We start from the raw sequence: 16,620 nt of genomic DNA, 5'->3' as shown, positions 1-16,620 counted from the left end.
ATCTCCACAGTCTAGCCAGGCAAGAGATTTAAAACTGATTTTGCAAGCAAGGACAGAAAGATGCTTTAAAATGAGCAACTTCTTTATGAACTACCCTTCACCCCATGCTGCTTCTTACATAGCTTGAGTGAACTAAGTGTTGCAATACAATTAATAGTGATTTTTGCAGCATTTAATGCAGAAGGAGCAGATAGAAGATGGAGGCAGTATGGGCCATGCTCAGCCCAAGGCCTCATGTTCTGTGATATGTGATTGTTTTGCCATATCACTAGTTTCAACCCCAACCACTGTGAGCTAAGGGGAACAACTCGTATTTTCTTCCTCTGCTTTCACCTAATGTATATGCTCATTTTCTGATGCATTTACCTTTCCAGGTATAAGTCTACAACAACAAACTGCAAAGCAGGAGCGCCTCTGGCCCCTCAGCAGCCAGAGAGCTTTCAAACTGAGTGTGAAAAAACCAAATGCTTTAGCAGGAGTTTTTCCAGCTGCTGAGCAGCCCTTTTATTGCAAAAAACCCCCAACCCAATACAAAAGTACACAGGTCTCTGCTTCTCAGAACCTTGGCCGCTTGTGAAACAAAAAGCTGCTCCATGCTGCAGGAGTCATTAAGAGTTCTGTGTTAGCTGCTGCATCACCACAGCACAGAGACTCACCAGCTGCAAGTATTCATCTGCACCATCTGCCAAACATTTATCTACTTCCTGCAACAGAAAAGAGAAGGTAAAAGCCTCTTAAAATGGTGGTGCTCGAGACAGCTGTCCCTTCGGTTACAATGGGGAACACCAAGATGATGTTCACCAAGTGTTAATCGGCAGTGACACCTCTGGCAGTCACACATCACACAGCCATCACACCAACCTGGGACAAATGACCTCCATCTTCTCAGGGAGGCCAAGCCATGACAACTTACAGGAAGGGATGCACCATTTGCTCTGCAACTAACTGCTAGGAGCAACACTATCCCCCCTTCTTTCGTGATTTGAGCAAAATCTCCACCCCAGCTGTCTTTTCGTCTTGGTCAAAATTTAGCAAGTTAATGAGCTGTTTGGAAATGGCAGGTTTTACACACCAGAACAAAAACTTGCATTTCGCAGCTCCTGATTTTTTTGGTTTTGGTGCTGACTTAATCGCTGGTGCCCGGTGATAGGACGAGGAACAAAGGCCATGAACTAAACCACAAGAAGTTTAACCTCAACAAGAGGAAGAACTTTACACTGAGGGTGGCAGAGCACTGGAACAGGCTGCCCAGGTGGGTCATGGAGTCTCCCTCTCTGGAGACATTCAAAATCCACCTGGACGCGTTCGTGTGTAACGTGCTCTAGGTGGCCCTGCCTTGGCAGCAGGGTTGCACTAGATGATATCCAGAGCTCCCTTCCAAGCCTAATGATTCTGTAATCTCATCTTAATTTTTCCTCCCACCTTTTATTAAATAACAAAACAAGCCAAACCCCAAAAACCACAACCACCACTGTGCCCCAAAGAACCAAACCCAAACCTACAACTCTCCTTGAGTCCCATTAGAACAATATAACATGGCTAATAATTCACTTTTAGCTGCATTTCAATTCTTTCTCATTAAATTTCTCAGGACAAAAATTTAGGTTCCACCAAGAAACATTCTGAACTAAAAATCAAAATAAAGCAGCATTTTGGGAGAGAGTGTCTAAACAAGAATTAGCCAGTGGAGATTAATGTTGTTTTGTTGTGTTTTGATTTTAACTCAAGCTACAGACTTACCGCAAGTTTCTCGACTATGACAGATTTCTGCTTGTCACTGTAATTTTCACTCTCAACAACAGCATCATGCAGCTGGCTTACAAGCTGAGCAACAGCATACCCTTCATTTATGAGATTCTGTGTTAGGCAGAGAGGAACACGGAAACAATTCAGCAGCAGAAACATAACAAACTGGAAAACCAACCTAAAAAATTCTGTCTGAACTGAAAGACTGTACTGAAATTTAGTATGGAGCTTTTACACCCCAGAGGACAAGCCAGTAGGTTTGTATACAGTCCAGCATCCCACCTGACAGCAACCCAAAGTGAGTGCCTAGGAGAGACTGCAAGAGCCTGGCAGGTGCATAGCAATAATTTTTCCCAAATATTCTTTCTGCTTCTGACAATCTACATCTCCTGGATTTTGAGAGCTAGAGACATTTTAAGCATTTAAAAACCTCCAATGAACCTGTCCAATCTTAATCTAAAATTAGGAAAGCTTAGCATCCACAGCATCATGTGGCAGTTTCACAGCCTTCACGTTTTAAAGTGCCACCTACTTTGAGTTATTTTCTTCATCTGGCAGTTGCCAGCCTCAGGCACACAGAGATCCTAAGGCCAAACTTTCTTAATAAAATAAAACCCCTGGCAATTAATGATCACTTTTTTTTTTAATCAGTAGTGCCCAGTTACAAAACCAGCAAATACTCAAAGTCCATGAAGCCATTTATGCAGAGAGAAGTTTATGAAATTAGAAGAAGAGTTGGTGCAACCTTATTTTTCTGTACAACAAAATATACACCTGCGCTTTACAGAAGTATATATTCAAGTTATGTCAACTGCATATCCAGCACTAATACTTGAAACAAAACCCTACTATCAAGTACCTGCTCAAGGAACTGGAGAGCAGTTCCAAACTACGCATTGGATTTGACTGTGGTTTGATGAAAGACTATACCAGCTCCAAGGATTTAGAAAATCCATATCGACACCTCTTAAAAGCAACACATTTTCAGACATCATGGTAAGTGAACATGAAGTGGAAAGCAGTGACATCTGCACAAACCATTCTAACATCTTCTACAGGTTTCCAGACTCAAAACCAGAGGTCCTGCCAAAACTACCCGACCAGGCTCAGCCAAGGAAAAAGCAGTACAGGCATGGAACATTTCACTGGAAGAGAGAACATACTATGGCTTGCCCTCCTCTGTCAAGGACAACTCCTTGATTTAAAATCCAGTTCAAGATTGACTGAGCTTCCTTTAAACTCCTGAGGTGAGGAATTTCCCATTCTTCAGAGGGAGTAAGAATCTCTTCTGTATTAAAGAAACCTACCTCTATGAACCCTTAGCTTGTGCCATCTCCAGCAAGATCTATCTTAAGACACTGCAGTTCATAAGACAAACATAATCACTACTATACTGTAAGATTAACATAAAATATGTTAAAACTGAAGACTTATTACAGCTTTATTCAGATACTTCTCATCTAATGCAGCTTCCATGTAATGAAGGAAGGTACTAGTCCAGAGACTAGCCCAGTTCACTGAAGACACAGTTCTAAAGGCCTGAGCCAAGTGTCTCGCTAGGAATTCCTACTCTGCCTAAATCAGCCTAACAGCTCCACATGTCACCAGTTTAATTCAGGAGAAAGCCAGTCACATTGGTATGGAATCTTATTTGCAGCTTTGACAGCTCTTTTGACAGCTCAGAAGGGAAAAATCTGGGTACTAACTGGTAAAAGACACACTTCCTGAAATGTGCATCCTAACTGACCTGAGGCCAAACATTCTTCAGCCGGGCCCAGCAACAAAGGATTCAAAGGGCAGTGACCTACAAAACCATTCAGGCTAGAGCACCAAGAGGACTCTACCTTTGCCAGTGTTTCCAGTTTCTCAAATGAAGCACTCCAGCAGACAGACAGCAGTTCATCAATTTTTTCTCTAGGGATGACCTGTAACAAGAAGTTACATTTCTTTATTTCAACTTTGTAAACTTAAAATTGAAGTTGATGCCTACAGTAACAGATACAAACTGCTTATGAAGGAGGCCATTTTAGCATCTCATTCCTCTACACACCCAACCACTTTCAACCAAGTCTGAAACTAAAACTAACTAAATTCTAAGAGCCACAGCTAGGCTGTAATGTTTGTCCTATAGTAGTGATATTAAACTAAAAACTATACAGTGATAGTGAACTGTCAAAGTCACCTTCATAAACACACTTATTCAGGACACAAAATGGAGGGCCTACTTCAACAATTAGATCAGCCAGTGTTTTCGGTACCATTCTACACTTAAGTGTAACAGCAAGTCATTTTTCTCTCCAGTGACACACCAGGGACATACTAAAAAAGACCAACGCAACACAATCAGACAACAAATCAGAAGAACAAAACACAACACATGTCATTATTTAGGTCTGAGCAGGGAAGCACTACCCACATTCACCCCTGTAGTCATTGTCATTCCTGCCAGTTGACTACCTAGACTGTTCAGTTTCAAAGCTTCTTTACTTCTATCTTCTGGACTAAGTTCACTCCAGGGTCACAAAAGTTATGCACAACAAGAACTTGAAGTCTTTATGAAGATGTAAAGTTGGGTTCCTTTGGTTTTTACAAGCATTATTCAATAATGGAATTTCATGCTTTTCTTTCCTATCATTACAGTCAACTTCTGCCAGGTTTCTCAGAAATTGTGATTTTCAGATATCTGTAAGTGAAATCCACCTCTTTTCTACAGCCAGATACACAAAACTGAATGAGAAGTTCACTGAGGAAGTTGTTTAAAACACCTTCCGTAAAACACGCACAGTAGCAATAGCTTCTGGTTCCATCAAAGTGAGAACCTCACAATGCTCACAATTAGCTACAATGGCAGCACCTTCAAGGTAAATGTGTCCATCATTAAAGCCCATTTATTTTTCAGCTCCTCAACTCCTGATCTCACGTTTCTAGCTTTAGGGGATAATCGTTTTGTTGCTATAGGAACACAAAAGTCTTATTTAAATGTGTTTCCTCTCAGGTTTCTCTTGTCGCTGTCAGTATTATCTATGTCATTCTAGAAGAAATCACTGCTGTTTTGTTAAAAAGCAAGATCCTTGGAGAGGCACTGTCACTATGAACGTTAGGTGTAAACGAGCTGCTACTGAAAGCTACTCCCCTGTGGTGTTTCTAAACCATATTTTGCAATGATCTATACTTATATACACCCACATGCATATAAATATACATATATAAAGTGCCAAAAAGGCATTCTAGTCCACTGTCCCACAAAAGGCAATACATTTTGCATTCATGGGCAGAATATTTCAACTTTAGTTTCAATTATAAGACCATTTTACAGATTTCCATGACTTACAGAATAAGTTGCTAGAAACTTGATATGTAATAAGCGTACAGAAACGGGCAATCTTTAAAATTCTGGTGGTGTGTATTGGCACCATACTGCAATATGAATGAGTATAAAACAATTTTTTAGTCAAACTTTGAGCAAAAGTAGATACAGGTAGTGAGCAGACTTACTACACAAATGCTTTTCAGACTAATTCCAGGAGAAACCATAAAGCATGGCTTACCCCAGCAATTTCAGTGACTATCTTCTCTGTGATCTCTTTCCCACCCATTAGGCGAGTGGCACTTTGAAGAAAAGTAATTGCTTTTCTTAAGTCCCCTTCCGACACTTTAACAAGGTACGACACTGCCTGGAAAGTAATGTCAGAAAACGCCAAGTTATACGTTCACTGTTAATTAAAACACAGTCAGCTTTCTCAAAACACTGATTTTAAAACATCAAGTAGTGTCTAGAGCAGATGGTCAGTCAGGCACAACACACAAGTTACAAAGCAACCTCTCCACTTTTATAAATGTGTGCTGGCAATTTCATAATGAAACATGGTTTAATGCAAGTATACTCAGCACAGAACAAAAAGCCCTATAGTTTTACTTCAGTTTTCTCTGGTGGACACTTCTCTGATTTTAGAAAGCCTTAAAATTCAATCCATCTGTGGAAGGAGAATAACATTTAAATGAGGTTATATATTTTCTCTAAATACAATTGAGCAGTCTGGAAAATTATGCTGACTTAGCCCCTTTCACTGCAATGCAATTACGCACTGTATAAAGCAATAAAATTACATGGCAACCACGAAGTTACCTCATTACTGATTTTCACTTGTTCCTTCTCAGAAACATCCAACAGCCTCTGCTGTTGGATTTTGTCTGATAAAGGCTTGAAGCGGAATTTGGAGCATCGAGATGTTAAAGGTTCAATTATTCTGAAAGAAAGGAAGGTTAAGTGTTTCGTAAATGAATGCATGGGTCAAGTTCATACAGATAAAGCCACCAAGGCAGAAAAAGGCAAAATAACCTTAAACCCACAACATTGTGAAAAACAGAAGTTGAAACCTAAACATTGTCTTCGGTCTTGTATTCACATAGCTACCCCTCTAACTGAAAACTATGTATCAACCTCTCAGCAAGGAGGGGGCAGGAAGAAAATACAGAAGAATAATGACAACAAATCCAAATAAGCAACAGATTCCACACATACCTGCTGATGTAGTTACAAATAAGGCAGAAACGTGTTGTTTTAGATTCCTTCTCCATTGTGCGTCTTAAGGCTGCCTGAGCTGCTGAAGTCATTGAGTCTGCTTCATCCAGGATTACAATTTTAAAAGGAGGACAAACTTTACCACTGAAAAATAAGAAATCTGTTATCCAGGAGCCATGCAATGTACAGACCAAGTTAAAAACCAAACCAAAACAAAAACCAACCAACCAACCAAAACTCCATACTACAGCAAATGGCAAGTCATATTTTATTTATTTATACCTGACAAACAGAACTTATTCAGTTATTTTCTGATTTTTTTAAAATAAAGGACTGGTATTTGTAATAAAGGGGGGGACTGAGTTCCCATAGAAAGGCTGACACTTTAATACTACCAAAAGTCCTCAAAATATGTACTCTTGCTTTAAGTTTCTTCTTTTAACAACTAATGCAGCTCTTCTTTTCCAGGCTTCCTGGTTCCCTGAACTTCAAAGAACACTGAAACAGACTAATTTCAGTACATAAGACGATTTCTTGCCAGATAGCCCTGGCATGCAGTCTCTTTCTGCTACTTTCCACTATCTGTTTTTTCCACACATATTGGCTTCACCTGCACAGGGCTTCTCGCTACCTTACACCAGAATCTTGTTAGCATCTTAGAAACTAGCACCCATCTTGTAAGCAATGCTGCAGATTAGACACACTAGAGAAGCCACTTCCACCAAAATTTACCCAAAGAAGCTTCTCTTTGGTAGTCAGACTACATTTACAAAGGCAACAACCTATCACCAGATCCAGAAGACTTGATCTTTTGGGGTTTTCCCTGTCTGCCTCTAACAGAACTGGTGAAAGTTCCTGCCAGGTATTCAAACTCTCAACATGAAACTACATGAAGTCAATGCTTAGCCTAAGCACTCTGTGTTGCAAATTCCCGGGCAGTGCTGACCCATCATTTCTATTAGAATTATAAACAAAAAGAACCACAGGCTTTGCCCTAAGCACTTACTCTGAACGGCTTCCAGATGCAGTAAGCTGAGCAAAAGCCTTCACTTTTTCCCGAATTACTTGGATTCCACGCTCATCAGAGGCATTTAACTCAAGGACTCTTTGCCGGAATAATTCAGGCCTGCAAAATTTTTATTACAACATATTAGTTGCTAGCTCTTGTAATGATGCATTATAAAGTATCTCAATGACTTGTCTGGGCTTTCTGAACAGCAGGTATTATTTTTGCCAGCATCATTAAATAACATGCTTTGTTAAAAGACAATTGAGATCATTAAATGTTAGGTATGAATTTCCATTAGCTATTTTTACAATTGTGTCCCAGACTGTGGAAAACAACGAGGTGCAAAATTACATCAGTTATCGAGGAAAAAGGAAGTAGGAAGTTGGCTTCGTAAGTTCAGAGCACTATATAACATGCCTTTCTACTTACATGTTCTGAGCAACGTGGAAGAACAAGTAAAATGCTCAGATACAGTCACTGGTAGGGCTCTGCCATTGCAATACTACCAGAAAGAAATATCTAGAAAGTATAATAGGCAGTATTTAGCAGCAGTACTATACAGCAGCACCTCTGATTTAAAAAACAAACCAACCAGTGGATTTTAAGTTCTGGGAATTCAAACAGACATAAAACGTGGAACTGTCTTTCTACTATTAAACTAAAAGTGTTTCTCTCTAAAAACAAAATGAGCCAAAAATTAAAGATGATGATGGGGATGGTGGGGAGAGGTACTAAAGTCAACATTAGATTTGATCATAACATCGAACCACCTTCTCATCCTTTTTTTTTTTTTTTGCTTTTGGGTCACTGAATTCACTACTCAAAACCCTCAAGTGTTACAAGTGAGTTGATGAATGTACTCATGCTGAATTTTAGACTCCCAATATTATTTCTAGACACAATTCAATGGTGCGTAACAAAAAGACTACAATTCAGGCATTTTATGAAGTACTTTGAGATCTATCTGTAGCTATCAGATTACTGAATATTCCATTAAAATTGAGATCCCTTTACAAAGTTCAGTAAGGCATACGCAAGCCATTTTTTTCATACTCTTTGTTACAGAGTTACATGGGTCTTAGTCTGAAGTGTTTTAAGTCTGTATTAGTAACAGAAAGCAATGACTTGTGACAGGACAGAAGAGAAAGAAATCTCATTTTAGAGCTGCATTTCAATGTGAAGGTACTCCTGAAAAAGACCTAGGAGCTACGTAAGAGCAGGCAATGGCCAGAGCCACTCCATCACATGAATAGAAGACATGTGATAGTCGATTACACCAAAGCAACTTGATTCCAGCTTACCCATAGAGTTCTCTAGCAGCTGCTAAAATAGTGGAAGTCTTTCCAGTTCCAGGTGGGCCATAGAACAACAGATTGGGAAGCTGAAACAGCAAGGCACCGTTTTAAGAAAAGCAAATAAACAGAACAAACCACAAACAGGAACACCTACTGAAAATCTGTCACCTCATAGAACAGAAACTATCTACTCTTCCTGGTAAACAATATCAAGTCCTTCACTTTTAGGTCATTGCACATAGTGCTGAAAAGGAGGACAAATGGTTGCTGTTTATAACACAGCATGAACAAGCTGTTATTTGGTGTTATATCAAAATTAATACTTCAGTTTATATTTTATTTTGATATATTCCCTCCAGGTCACATCTGAGATTACTAAAGCTTACAGAACTTACTGTTATGACTGCAGTGACATGCAAATTTATCCAAGAATGCCCCTGAAACAGTCTGGATAATACTAGCAGTGCAGGTGTGACAAAATCTGTCACAAGTTAACTATCCCTTACTTTCTCAGCTCCCCACAGTCTCAAGCCATGCCGAGAATTCTGTCCTGCCATTAGCTTCACTACAATAAACACAAGGTAGCTTGTGAATGCTGTAAGTGCAATGCAGACAGAGCCTAACACTAACCACAGAGATGCTTCAACGACTGACTGGACTGCCAGCATAGTGCTGGCAAATTTCTACATCCATCCAAGGATTTTTCAAAGGAGGAGACAAGATTCTTAACCTAACTTCTTTAAGACATTAGGTTAACTGATCTCTCAAATAATTTAATTAATAACCTCAGCATGAAAAATAGGAATGCATTAAAGAAATACGCTGACACAGGAAGATCAAAGCAGCACAGCAAAGATCGTGGTAATAATTATAGGATGACATTTAGCAGCACAAAGCATAAAATCTCACAATTTGAGATTATAACTAAGTATCTGCTAGATATCCAGAATTCATCAGCTGGAATAAACTAAAAGTTGACTTTGTTTTGTCTGTCAGTCAGAGGAACAGTGTAAGCCTGGGTAACATGGTGGTCCTAAGATGTGCACTTTCAACGCTGATGGAAAATTATTAATACTAAGAGGGGGCTAATAAGGCTTAATCAGGAAAGCTACACACAGTACATGTCATCCTTAGTCAAGGATGATGAATCCAAACTGGGAAACGTGATTAAAGGAGTAAAGAGTCTATCTTATGAGAAGTGACTTTTTTTAAAGAGTGTGATTTAGTTAGCTCAGCAAAACAAAAGCTGAGAGGGAATACGACTGATCTCTACAAATATATCAGAGCAACACATGAGTTGGCATAAGCCAAATTTGTGCAAGTTAGCCATGACTACATTTTGGTTGAAATTAAGAAGCTTTCTAATTAGCACAGGAGTGCTAGCTTTCTATGCTACACACTTTCTATACTACAGCTTTCTATACTATCAGACTGCACTTTAAAACTGCTGCCTTTGACAGAGGGATCTTCCAGTTCTATATTCTTAGAAGAAGAATCTAAGAGTCCCTCCGATCAATAGCAAAAAGACAAACCTCTCAGTCGGACTTGATTTCCAGCCCTTAATAAAGGTTCTATTTTAAAAAAAGATCAACTAAAATTAGATTAGAGAATTTTACGCTGAATACAGCAAGCAATGTAGACAGAATGGGAACAGCAAAACCAAACACATCCAGGTAGCAGAGAAAAATGCAGGAGTACACAATCCATAATCAGAAAATGAAACAGAGACAGACTAGTTTGGTAACAAGCATCCCATTTTAACAACTAAGGTAAGACACAGATAACAGATTCAACTGCATATGTACTGTAAAAGAACAGAATATTTTCAATCTTCAATCATTTTATAGCAAACAAATCCATTTCAAGTTTTGCCTCCTCTGCCAATCATTTGTTGATTGTTTCCCTAGTTACTGAAAAGTAAACAGTATCTAGTGCAACCAAACACTTCTACAAGTTTAATTAGATGCCACAACATTACTATCCCCCTGTATCTTTTACTATCCTCCTGTATCTTTCCAGGGAAAGGAAATGCTTACTGAATGCCAGCTGAAAATTCACCAACCACTATGTGATTAACCTCATGCTGCAAGGGTAGGCATTTTCATGGAGATTCGTAATTTCAAGGCTCTATGCTAATTCACATTTTCTAGTTCTCAAATCAAGCATTCTCAGGTACCAAGTTTTAATAAGAATGTTTCTAATTCCATTAAATCCATACTTTTTTAATGTTTGTTACAACCTCATTTATGCTTGTTTCTCACTAAAGTTACCATCAATATTTACACTACTTTTTCATCAAGCACAGCCTACTCCTTTATGCAACGGTGGCAGTATTTTTAAACAGACTGCAACCTGATCTGGTTATCCATTTTTCCATGCTTGCCAGGGGTAAGCAGCAAACCTGCAGGCATCACCCTGCTTATGGAAAAGTTACCCCATATAGTGTGAACCCCAATTACTTTTCTAGAAGTTTCAGCACAAGTGAAGACAAAAATCGCCACAATAATCCTATCCCTAACTGTCTTCTTTCAGTCATTAAGATATCATCAAGTAACTGAAAACTAAAGAATACTATGACACTTCTCAGTTTCCTTGCAAAAAGCAAGAACAAATCAACAGTCCTGGAAGACAGAAATCAGCTTCTCCAGTTCAAATCCACTTGGACTCTGGTTTCCCCAGTTTCTAACAAGACAGATGCTTGCCATTACAAACGGAGATGTATCAGGGACTTAAAAGTTCTGCTCCATTAGCAGCCCCAAACCCAAGGCCTACAAATAGAGGCCAATCAACAAAGGACTGGCTTTCCATTTTCAATAGTAAGGTTTAAATAAAGCACATTACACAAACCTACAGCATTGTCACAGCTGTTTCTTTGATCTCAACAGATCTCCAAATTCAGTAAGAACTTCTGAAATAAGTACCAGCCACCTCAGAGTTCGAATTACACTTTTGCCTTTTTGACAGAATGAGTCCTTTCTAGAACAAATAAAATTGTCCAAATTTTAAAAGTGTCAGATATTTTAAAGTGCTTGCATGATTTTGTTCTCAAATGCCTTGCTGAATTTGGGTAACTATAGCAAAATACAAAGCCTGTAGCCATAAGCAGAAGTTATAATTTGGCTTTTCAACTCAGGAGGCAAAAAGTCAACACAAGTATACGAGGCTTATAATCTAAGAAACATTGCTGATCCAGAAGCTGTAAGGTTTTAAATAACTGTTGCTCAAAATAGAACTTCATAACCCATCACCTAAGCGATGTTCCACAACTGATACGTCCAGACAGAGTAAGTGGCAGCACCTCCTTTCTCCTTAGCTGTTAGTAGTTCCTTACTAACTACCTCAACTGTACAAATACTTATGGTATAGTACATAGTACATAGCAGTATATAGTACTGCTATTGAAACACAGATTTCTATGGGTACAATGCTACATGACATGGTCACATTACAGCAGCATTCTCAAAGTAAATTGAATCTGGAGATATGAGCTAGAGAAAGAAATTATACAAGTCTTCCCTAGTTCTGTCACACCAGCTCCAATTTGGCTCTCCACACTCAAGGTACTTCTGCTTTTGCAAGTTCTGATTAAATTAATATTTTTAGACAGAAATAAGCTCATATCAGTCAAAACCAGAACTACAGAGCAAATTGTCTTAAGACAAAGTTTCCGAATACCAAAGACTACCTGTGCATATAGTGCATCAGAGCACACTACAAGTGAAAGGGTTCTTGCATAAAACTCTGAAAGGTCCAAATTGTTTCTTTTAGGTCTTGTGAGCGGACAGCCATATCATAAATGTCACTTTCAGAACATCCTTACAAACCACTTCCACTGTCATTAGCAGTCCATGAAAACAGAAAAAGCTTTTGGAGCACAAGAATGACCCTTCTAGGTGAAATGTGGAACAAACAAACAAACAAATCTCAGCATGTATGAAGGGAGGAATTGTCCAGATGTGTGGCTGTGCAGAAAAGCACAGCCATCTCTTGGCTGCCTACTTTTTATCTCCCTTCAGTCTCTCCAACTCCCTCTCACCTGGTTTGGAGGAAATAACCATCGTTCATACTGAATATTTACTAAACGTTTATCCAAAAGCAAATGCAAGTATAAACAAATGCAACTGAAAATGCTCTGCTCATTCTCTTTACATTCTTAGGTCACAGAAGCCAACACTGTTGGCTTGAAGTTAGTGCAATGCAATGAAGTTAGTGCACTGCAATGAAGTTAGTGCAACTGTCGTACTTAGCTTTTCAAAGCCAAAAAGACTTACTTAGAAACTTTACCCCAAAACTCTAGGAATCAGTATCTAAGCAGTATATACAGTTATAAGTATATACTGTTATAAGTCGCATGTACGACTTAAACTTTCCTTATGAGTAAAGAGTATATTTGTTTTAGCTTTTAGCAGCTTTACAGAAGCACTGATAGATCACTAGAACTGTTTAGGAATAACTGGCAAGCCAGACTTTTCTATGAAAAACAATTAATTCATCTCTTCTCTTAAACAGGAATGTCAAAAGTACTATCTGAATAGTAACATAGAGACAACAAAAGCCTTTCAGATTTGAAACTATTAACAAGAAGTCGATCAATTGAGTTTTTCCAGAAAGATTTAAACTACATCACAGAACTGACAATTTTGCAATCTTCAGAGTGCTGGAAAAATCACAAATTTTACACGTATTTCACAACATGTTATGAGGAATCCACTTAGCCTGTTCATCAAGTACCACTGCAAAAACTATTGCCTTGGTTTTGGCTGGGATAGAGTTAATTTTTTTCTTAGTAGCTGGTACAGTGCCGTGGTTTGGATTTGGTGTGAGAACAATGTTGATAACACACTAATGTTCTAGTTGTTGCTGAGTAGTGCTCACTCTAAGTCAAGGACTTTTCAGTTTCCCACGCTCTGACAGTGAGGAGGGGCACATGAAGCTGGAGGAGGGAGCAGAGACCTGAACTAGCCATAGGGCTATCCGTATCATAGAACCTCATGTTCAGTATACCGACTGAGGGGAGTTGGCTGGTAGCCACCAATTGCTGCTCAGGGACAAGCTGGGCATCGTGAGCAATTGTACTGTGCATCACTTGTGTTTCTTTAGTTTTAGTCCTCTTTTTCCCTCTTCTTCTATTTAGTTTATTTCAATTATTAAACTTATTCTTATCTCAACCCACGGGTTTTACTTTTTTTCCCAATTCTCCCCCACCCCCTGGGGCAGGGGAATGAGCTGCATGGTACTTAGATGTCAGCTGTGGTTAAACTGCGACAATGACAACTGCCGAATTAGAAAAGTTTCCAAAGTTTCTGCCTAAACATACTGACTGGGTGGATGTTATTACACTCACATCAGCACCTTCCAAGGACTTTTTCAGCACAGCAACAACTTCATCCTGGAAGGCAACTTCATCCACATTTTTGGGGCGACTAAAGAAGAAGACATTAATTGCAATTTATTAGCTAACAAAGTTTCAGAAGAAAATATGAAAATGAGAAAAACACCACTTCTCATTCTGGCTACATCAAGTACTGAAGAATTACAGCTAATTTTGTAGTTGAGGTCAAAATCATAACAGAATACCTGCCTCTGGTCTGTATTATTGAAGTGACCTAATTACTCAGGAAGCAGTTTGCCTATTTATATTGTAAACACCTGGCTGAGCTGTTTTTAGAAGCAGAACTGTATTGCAGACTGCAATACTTTGCCACTTTATGAGTTGTTACAGGCTTCTCAAAAATGAAACATTTAATACTTTCACACCAGGCCACAGTGATGAAAGGGCACAGGTTGACATGGGCAACAGAAGCATTTTCTCCTAACACCAACAAAGGGCTCTTACAGCAATTCATGGTGCTGGTTTTCCCCTGTAACAGAAAAAGGTAAAGCTGTTCTCCCAGGAAGAAACACCAACAGCTGCAACTCCCTTTGCTGCGCACCCACTCCCTCTTCCATAAACCCCCTCCAGAACCAGCCCCACCCGCGATCAGCCACTGCGACCCCGGCCAGCGACCCCACCGCCTCAGAAAAACCCTTACTATTTCTCCACCCAGGGGATGGGTTTGGGCCTCTTGCCCTCCCCGCTGCTGCCCGCTGCGCCGGCCGCACCCCTCTCCTTGGCAGCGAGGGGCTTGGTGCTGATGGCAGATGGGCCCTTGAGGAAGGCCTGCATGGCTCCGGCTGGTCTGAGCCGGCCCCGGCCCAGCTGCCTCCTTCACCTCACCGCCTCCCCAACTCAGCCCAGCCGTTAGGCCGAACACGGCCGCGCACAGGAATCCGCCGCAACCCAAGCACGACAAGTCCCACCCGTAGGCCTCGCCGGCCCTTCCCGCCAACCCGCCACCGTCCGGGGGCGGCGCCGCTTCCGCCTGCCCAGGACCAACCACGGAGCTCGGCCCCGCCGCGGAGGCGGGCGCTTACGTAACGCCTCGGAGCGCGGGGCCTGCCGGCAGCTCTGCGCATGCTCATGCTGCTGGCGCGGAAGGCGGGGGGGGGAGGGGCACGCGCGGGGGCGCGGCGGTGGCGTTACCTCAGGAGGCCGTGGCCGCGTCTCTTCTCGGGGCGGCCCCCGCGGGGTGCGGGCGCCTGCTCCCCGCCACCCCTCCCAAACGCCCCAAGCCGCTGAACAAAAGCAGCGCTGAAATCACGCTGAGGAGGGGGCGCTCCTATCAGGAGGTTGCGGCCTTAGGCAGGGCCTGCTCCCCTCCCCCTGGCGGTTGAGGTGCGTCTAGGGTGTCTCTGGAAGCGAAACCCAGGACAGCGGGGTCTGTCCCGGGCTTGTACAGCTCCGGCTGTCCCTAAGAATTTGTGATCGTCCTCGCTGCCAAACCGTCTCCGGCTCTTGCTGTCGCCATGCGAGCAGCTCCCCCACGTGTACGGGCGCGGGGATTTCTTGTGCAAAAGCTAGTGGTGGAGGAAAAGTGAACCCTTTTTGTTTTCACATTACTTCTAGTAATCTCCAGTACCGTAAAGGCAGGGCAAAAATGGGGGGTGTGATTGATGTGACAGTTCCCTTTAAATAACAAAAACGCATCCTAGTAGATTTGGCAGTTGTGATGCATGCCCACATTTTCATGCACTGTGTAGCTACAGCTTATCCACCCAATTACGTACCAGCATTGCGGGTAAAAAATGGAAGTAATTCTGCTGCCGGCAGCTGTATGTTGTGTGATTAAAGATGTTCTGCTTTACTACTTCCCCTTGGCTACTCCTGGGCATGAGGCACAGCCAGAGTGGCCTGGGCAGCCACGGTAGTGATTACCCAGAATAGAAACCGTGCAAGGGAAAAGAGAAGATTGGGAATGGTCTCTATGGCAGCAGAAGAACAGTCTTTGAAAAAGGAGATGCAGGAAAGAATTTAGGCTGAAAATACTTCATTCTGTCAGTGAGACAAGTCTATAATCCTTGTCTGGACAATTTTAAATAAGCTGTTTCATCTGGCATTCTGCCATTGAAGCATGAAATCCAGATCGTAGCCTTAGCAGCAAGAAATGCCCACACATATAATTACTGAAGTTGTCTTGTTCTAGATGAAAATACAATGCCTTTTTTATATTTTTTTTTTTTTTCTCCCACTGTGATTATATTTGGTACTTCCAAGTCATGATAACTTGGAAATGGTAAGGATGTAAAAGCAGCTAGAACTGGCTAGCTTTCTTTCTGAAACTGTAAAAAAGCTTCATTCTCTTTGGTGGTCTCTATTTGATCCACTCTCCCTAATTGGGCCACTTTAAATATACGTGGCATTTGAGCATTTTATGAACTATGTATGAGTCTCAGGTTCAGTTCAGCAGTGGAACTTCCTGTCTGCTATATGAACTTAACTTCGTAACACAACTTTTTGTGTCATTATCTTAACAAAAGTTAAAAATTCCAGAAAGGAATAATGGAACCCAAGCTCCTCTCTCTTGCTCCCTGTTTTTCTCTCCCTATCTCTCAGATATACAAGGACTGAAAATTGTGCTTGCTCTATTCTACTGAATTGCATTCACTCACCATCTTAAGGTCCAACAGCTCAAACTCAGAAATAATGAGTTTGCTTGAGTCATTCGCTT

The 16,620-nt window shown here is 40.9% G+C and overlaps 1 protein-coding gene across 1 annotated transcript; it reads right to left on the bottom strand.

Annotated features, from left to right (window-relative positions):
• Nucleotides 1–477: 477 nt before the first annotated feature.
• On the bottom strand, nucleotides 478–14,994 carry RFC4 (replication factor C subunit 4). Its single transcript, XM_030494576.1, has 10 exons — nucleotides 14,605–14,994; nucleotides 13,917–13,995; nucleotides 8,579–8,658; nucleotides 7,275–7,394; nucleotides 6,269–6,412; nucleotides 5,873–5,993; nucleotides 5,295–5,420; nucleotides 3,591–3,671; nucleotides 1,741–1,857; nucleotides 478–704 (listed from the first exon to the last, which is right to left on the bottom strand). Exons 1-10 carry the CDS (start codon nucleotides 14,736–14,738, stop codon nucleotides 609–611), a joined length of 1,098 nt encoding a protein of 365 aa, XP_030350436.1. The 5' UTR covers nucleotides 14,739–14,994; the 3' UTR covers nucleotides 478–608.
• Nucleotides 14,995–16,620: the final 1,626 nt, after the last annotated feature.

The sequence above is a fragment of the Strigops habroptila genome, chromosome 8 (genome assembly GCF_004027225.2).
Source record: "Strigops habroptila isolate Jane chromosome 8, bStrHab1.2.pri, whole genome shotgun sequence".
NCBI lineage: Eukaryota > Metazoa > Chordata > Aves > Psittaciformes > Psittacidae > Strigops > Strigops habroptila.
The sequence above is the reverse complement of the archived record's forward strand: the minus strand, read 5'-3'. Positions and strand labels throughout refer to the sequence as shown.

Bases quoted from the DNA above. Each gene is read 5' to 3' on its own strand.
- RFC4 (XM_030494576.1), bottom strand. From the start codon at position 14,738: ATGCAGGCCTTCCTCAAGGGCCCATCTGCCATCAGCACCAAGCCCCTC. The intron at 13,996-14,604 runs GTAAGGGTTTTT...CTTCTTCTTTAG, and splicing joins ATCCCCTGGGTGGAGAAATA to TCGCCCCAAAAATGTGGATG. The intron at 3,672-5,294 runs GTAAGCCATGCT...TTCTTGTTACAG, and splicing joins TAGTCACTGAAATTGCTGGG to GTCATCCCTAGAGAAAAAAT.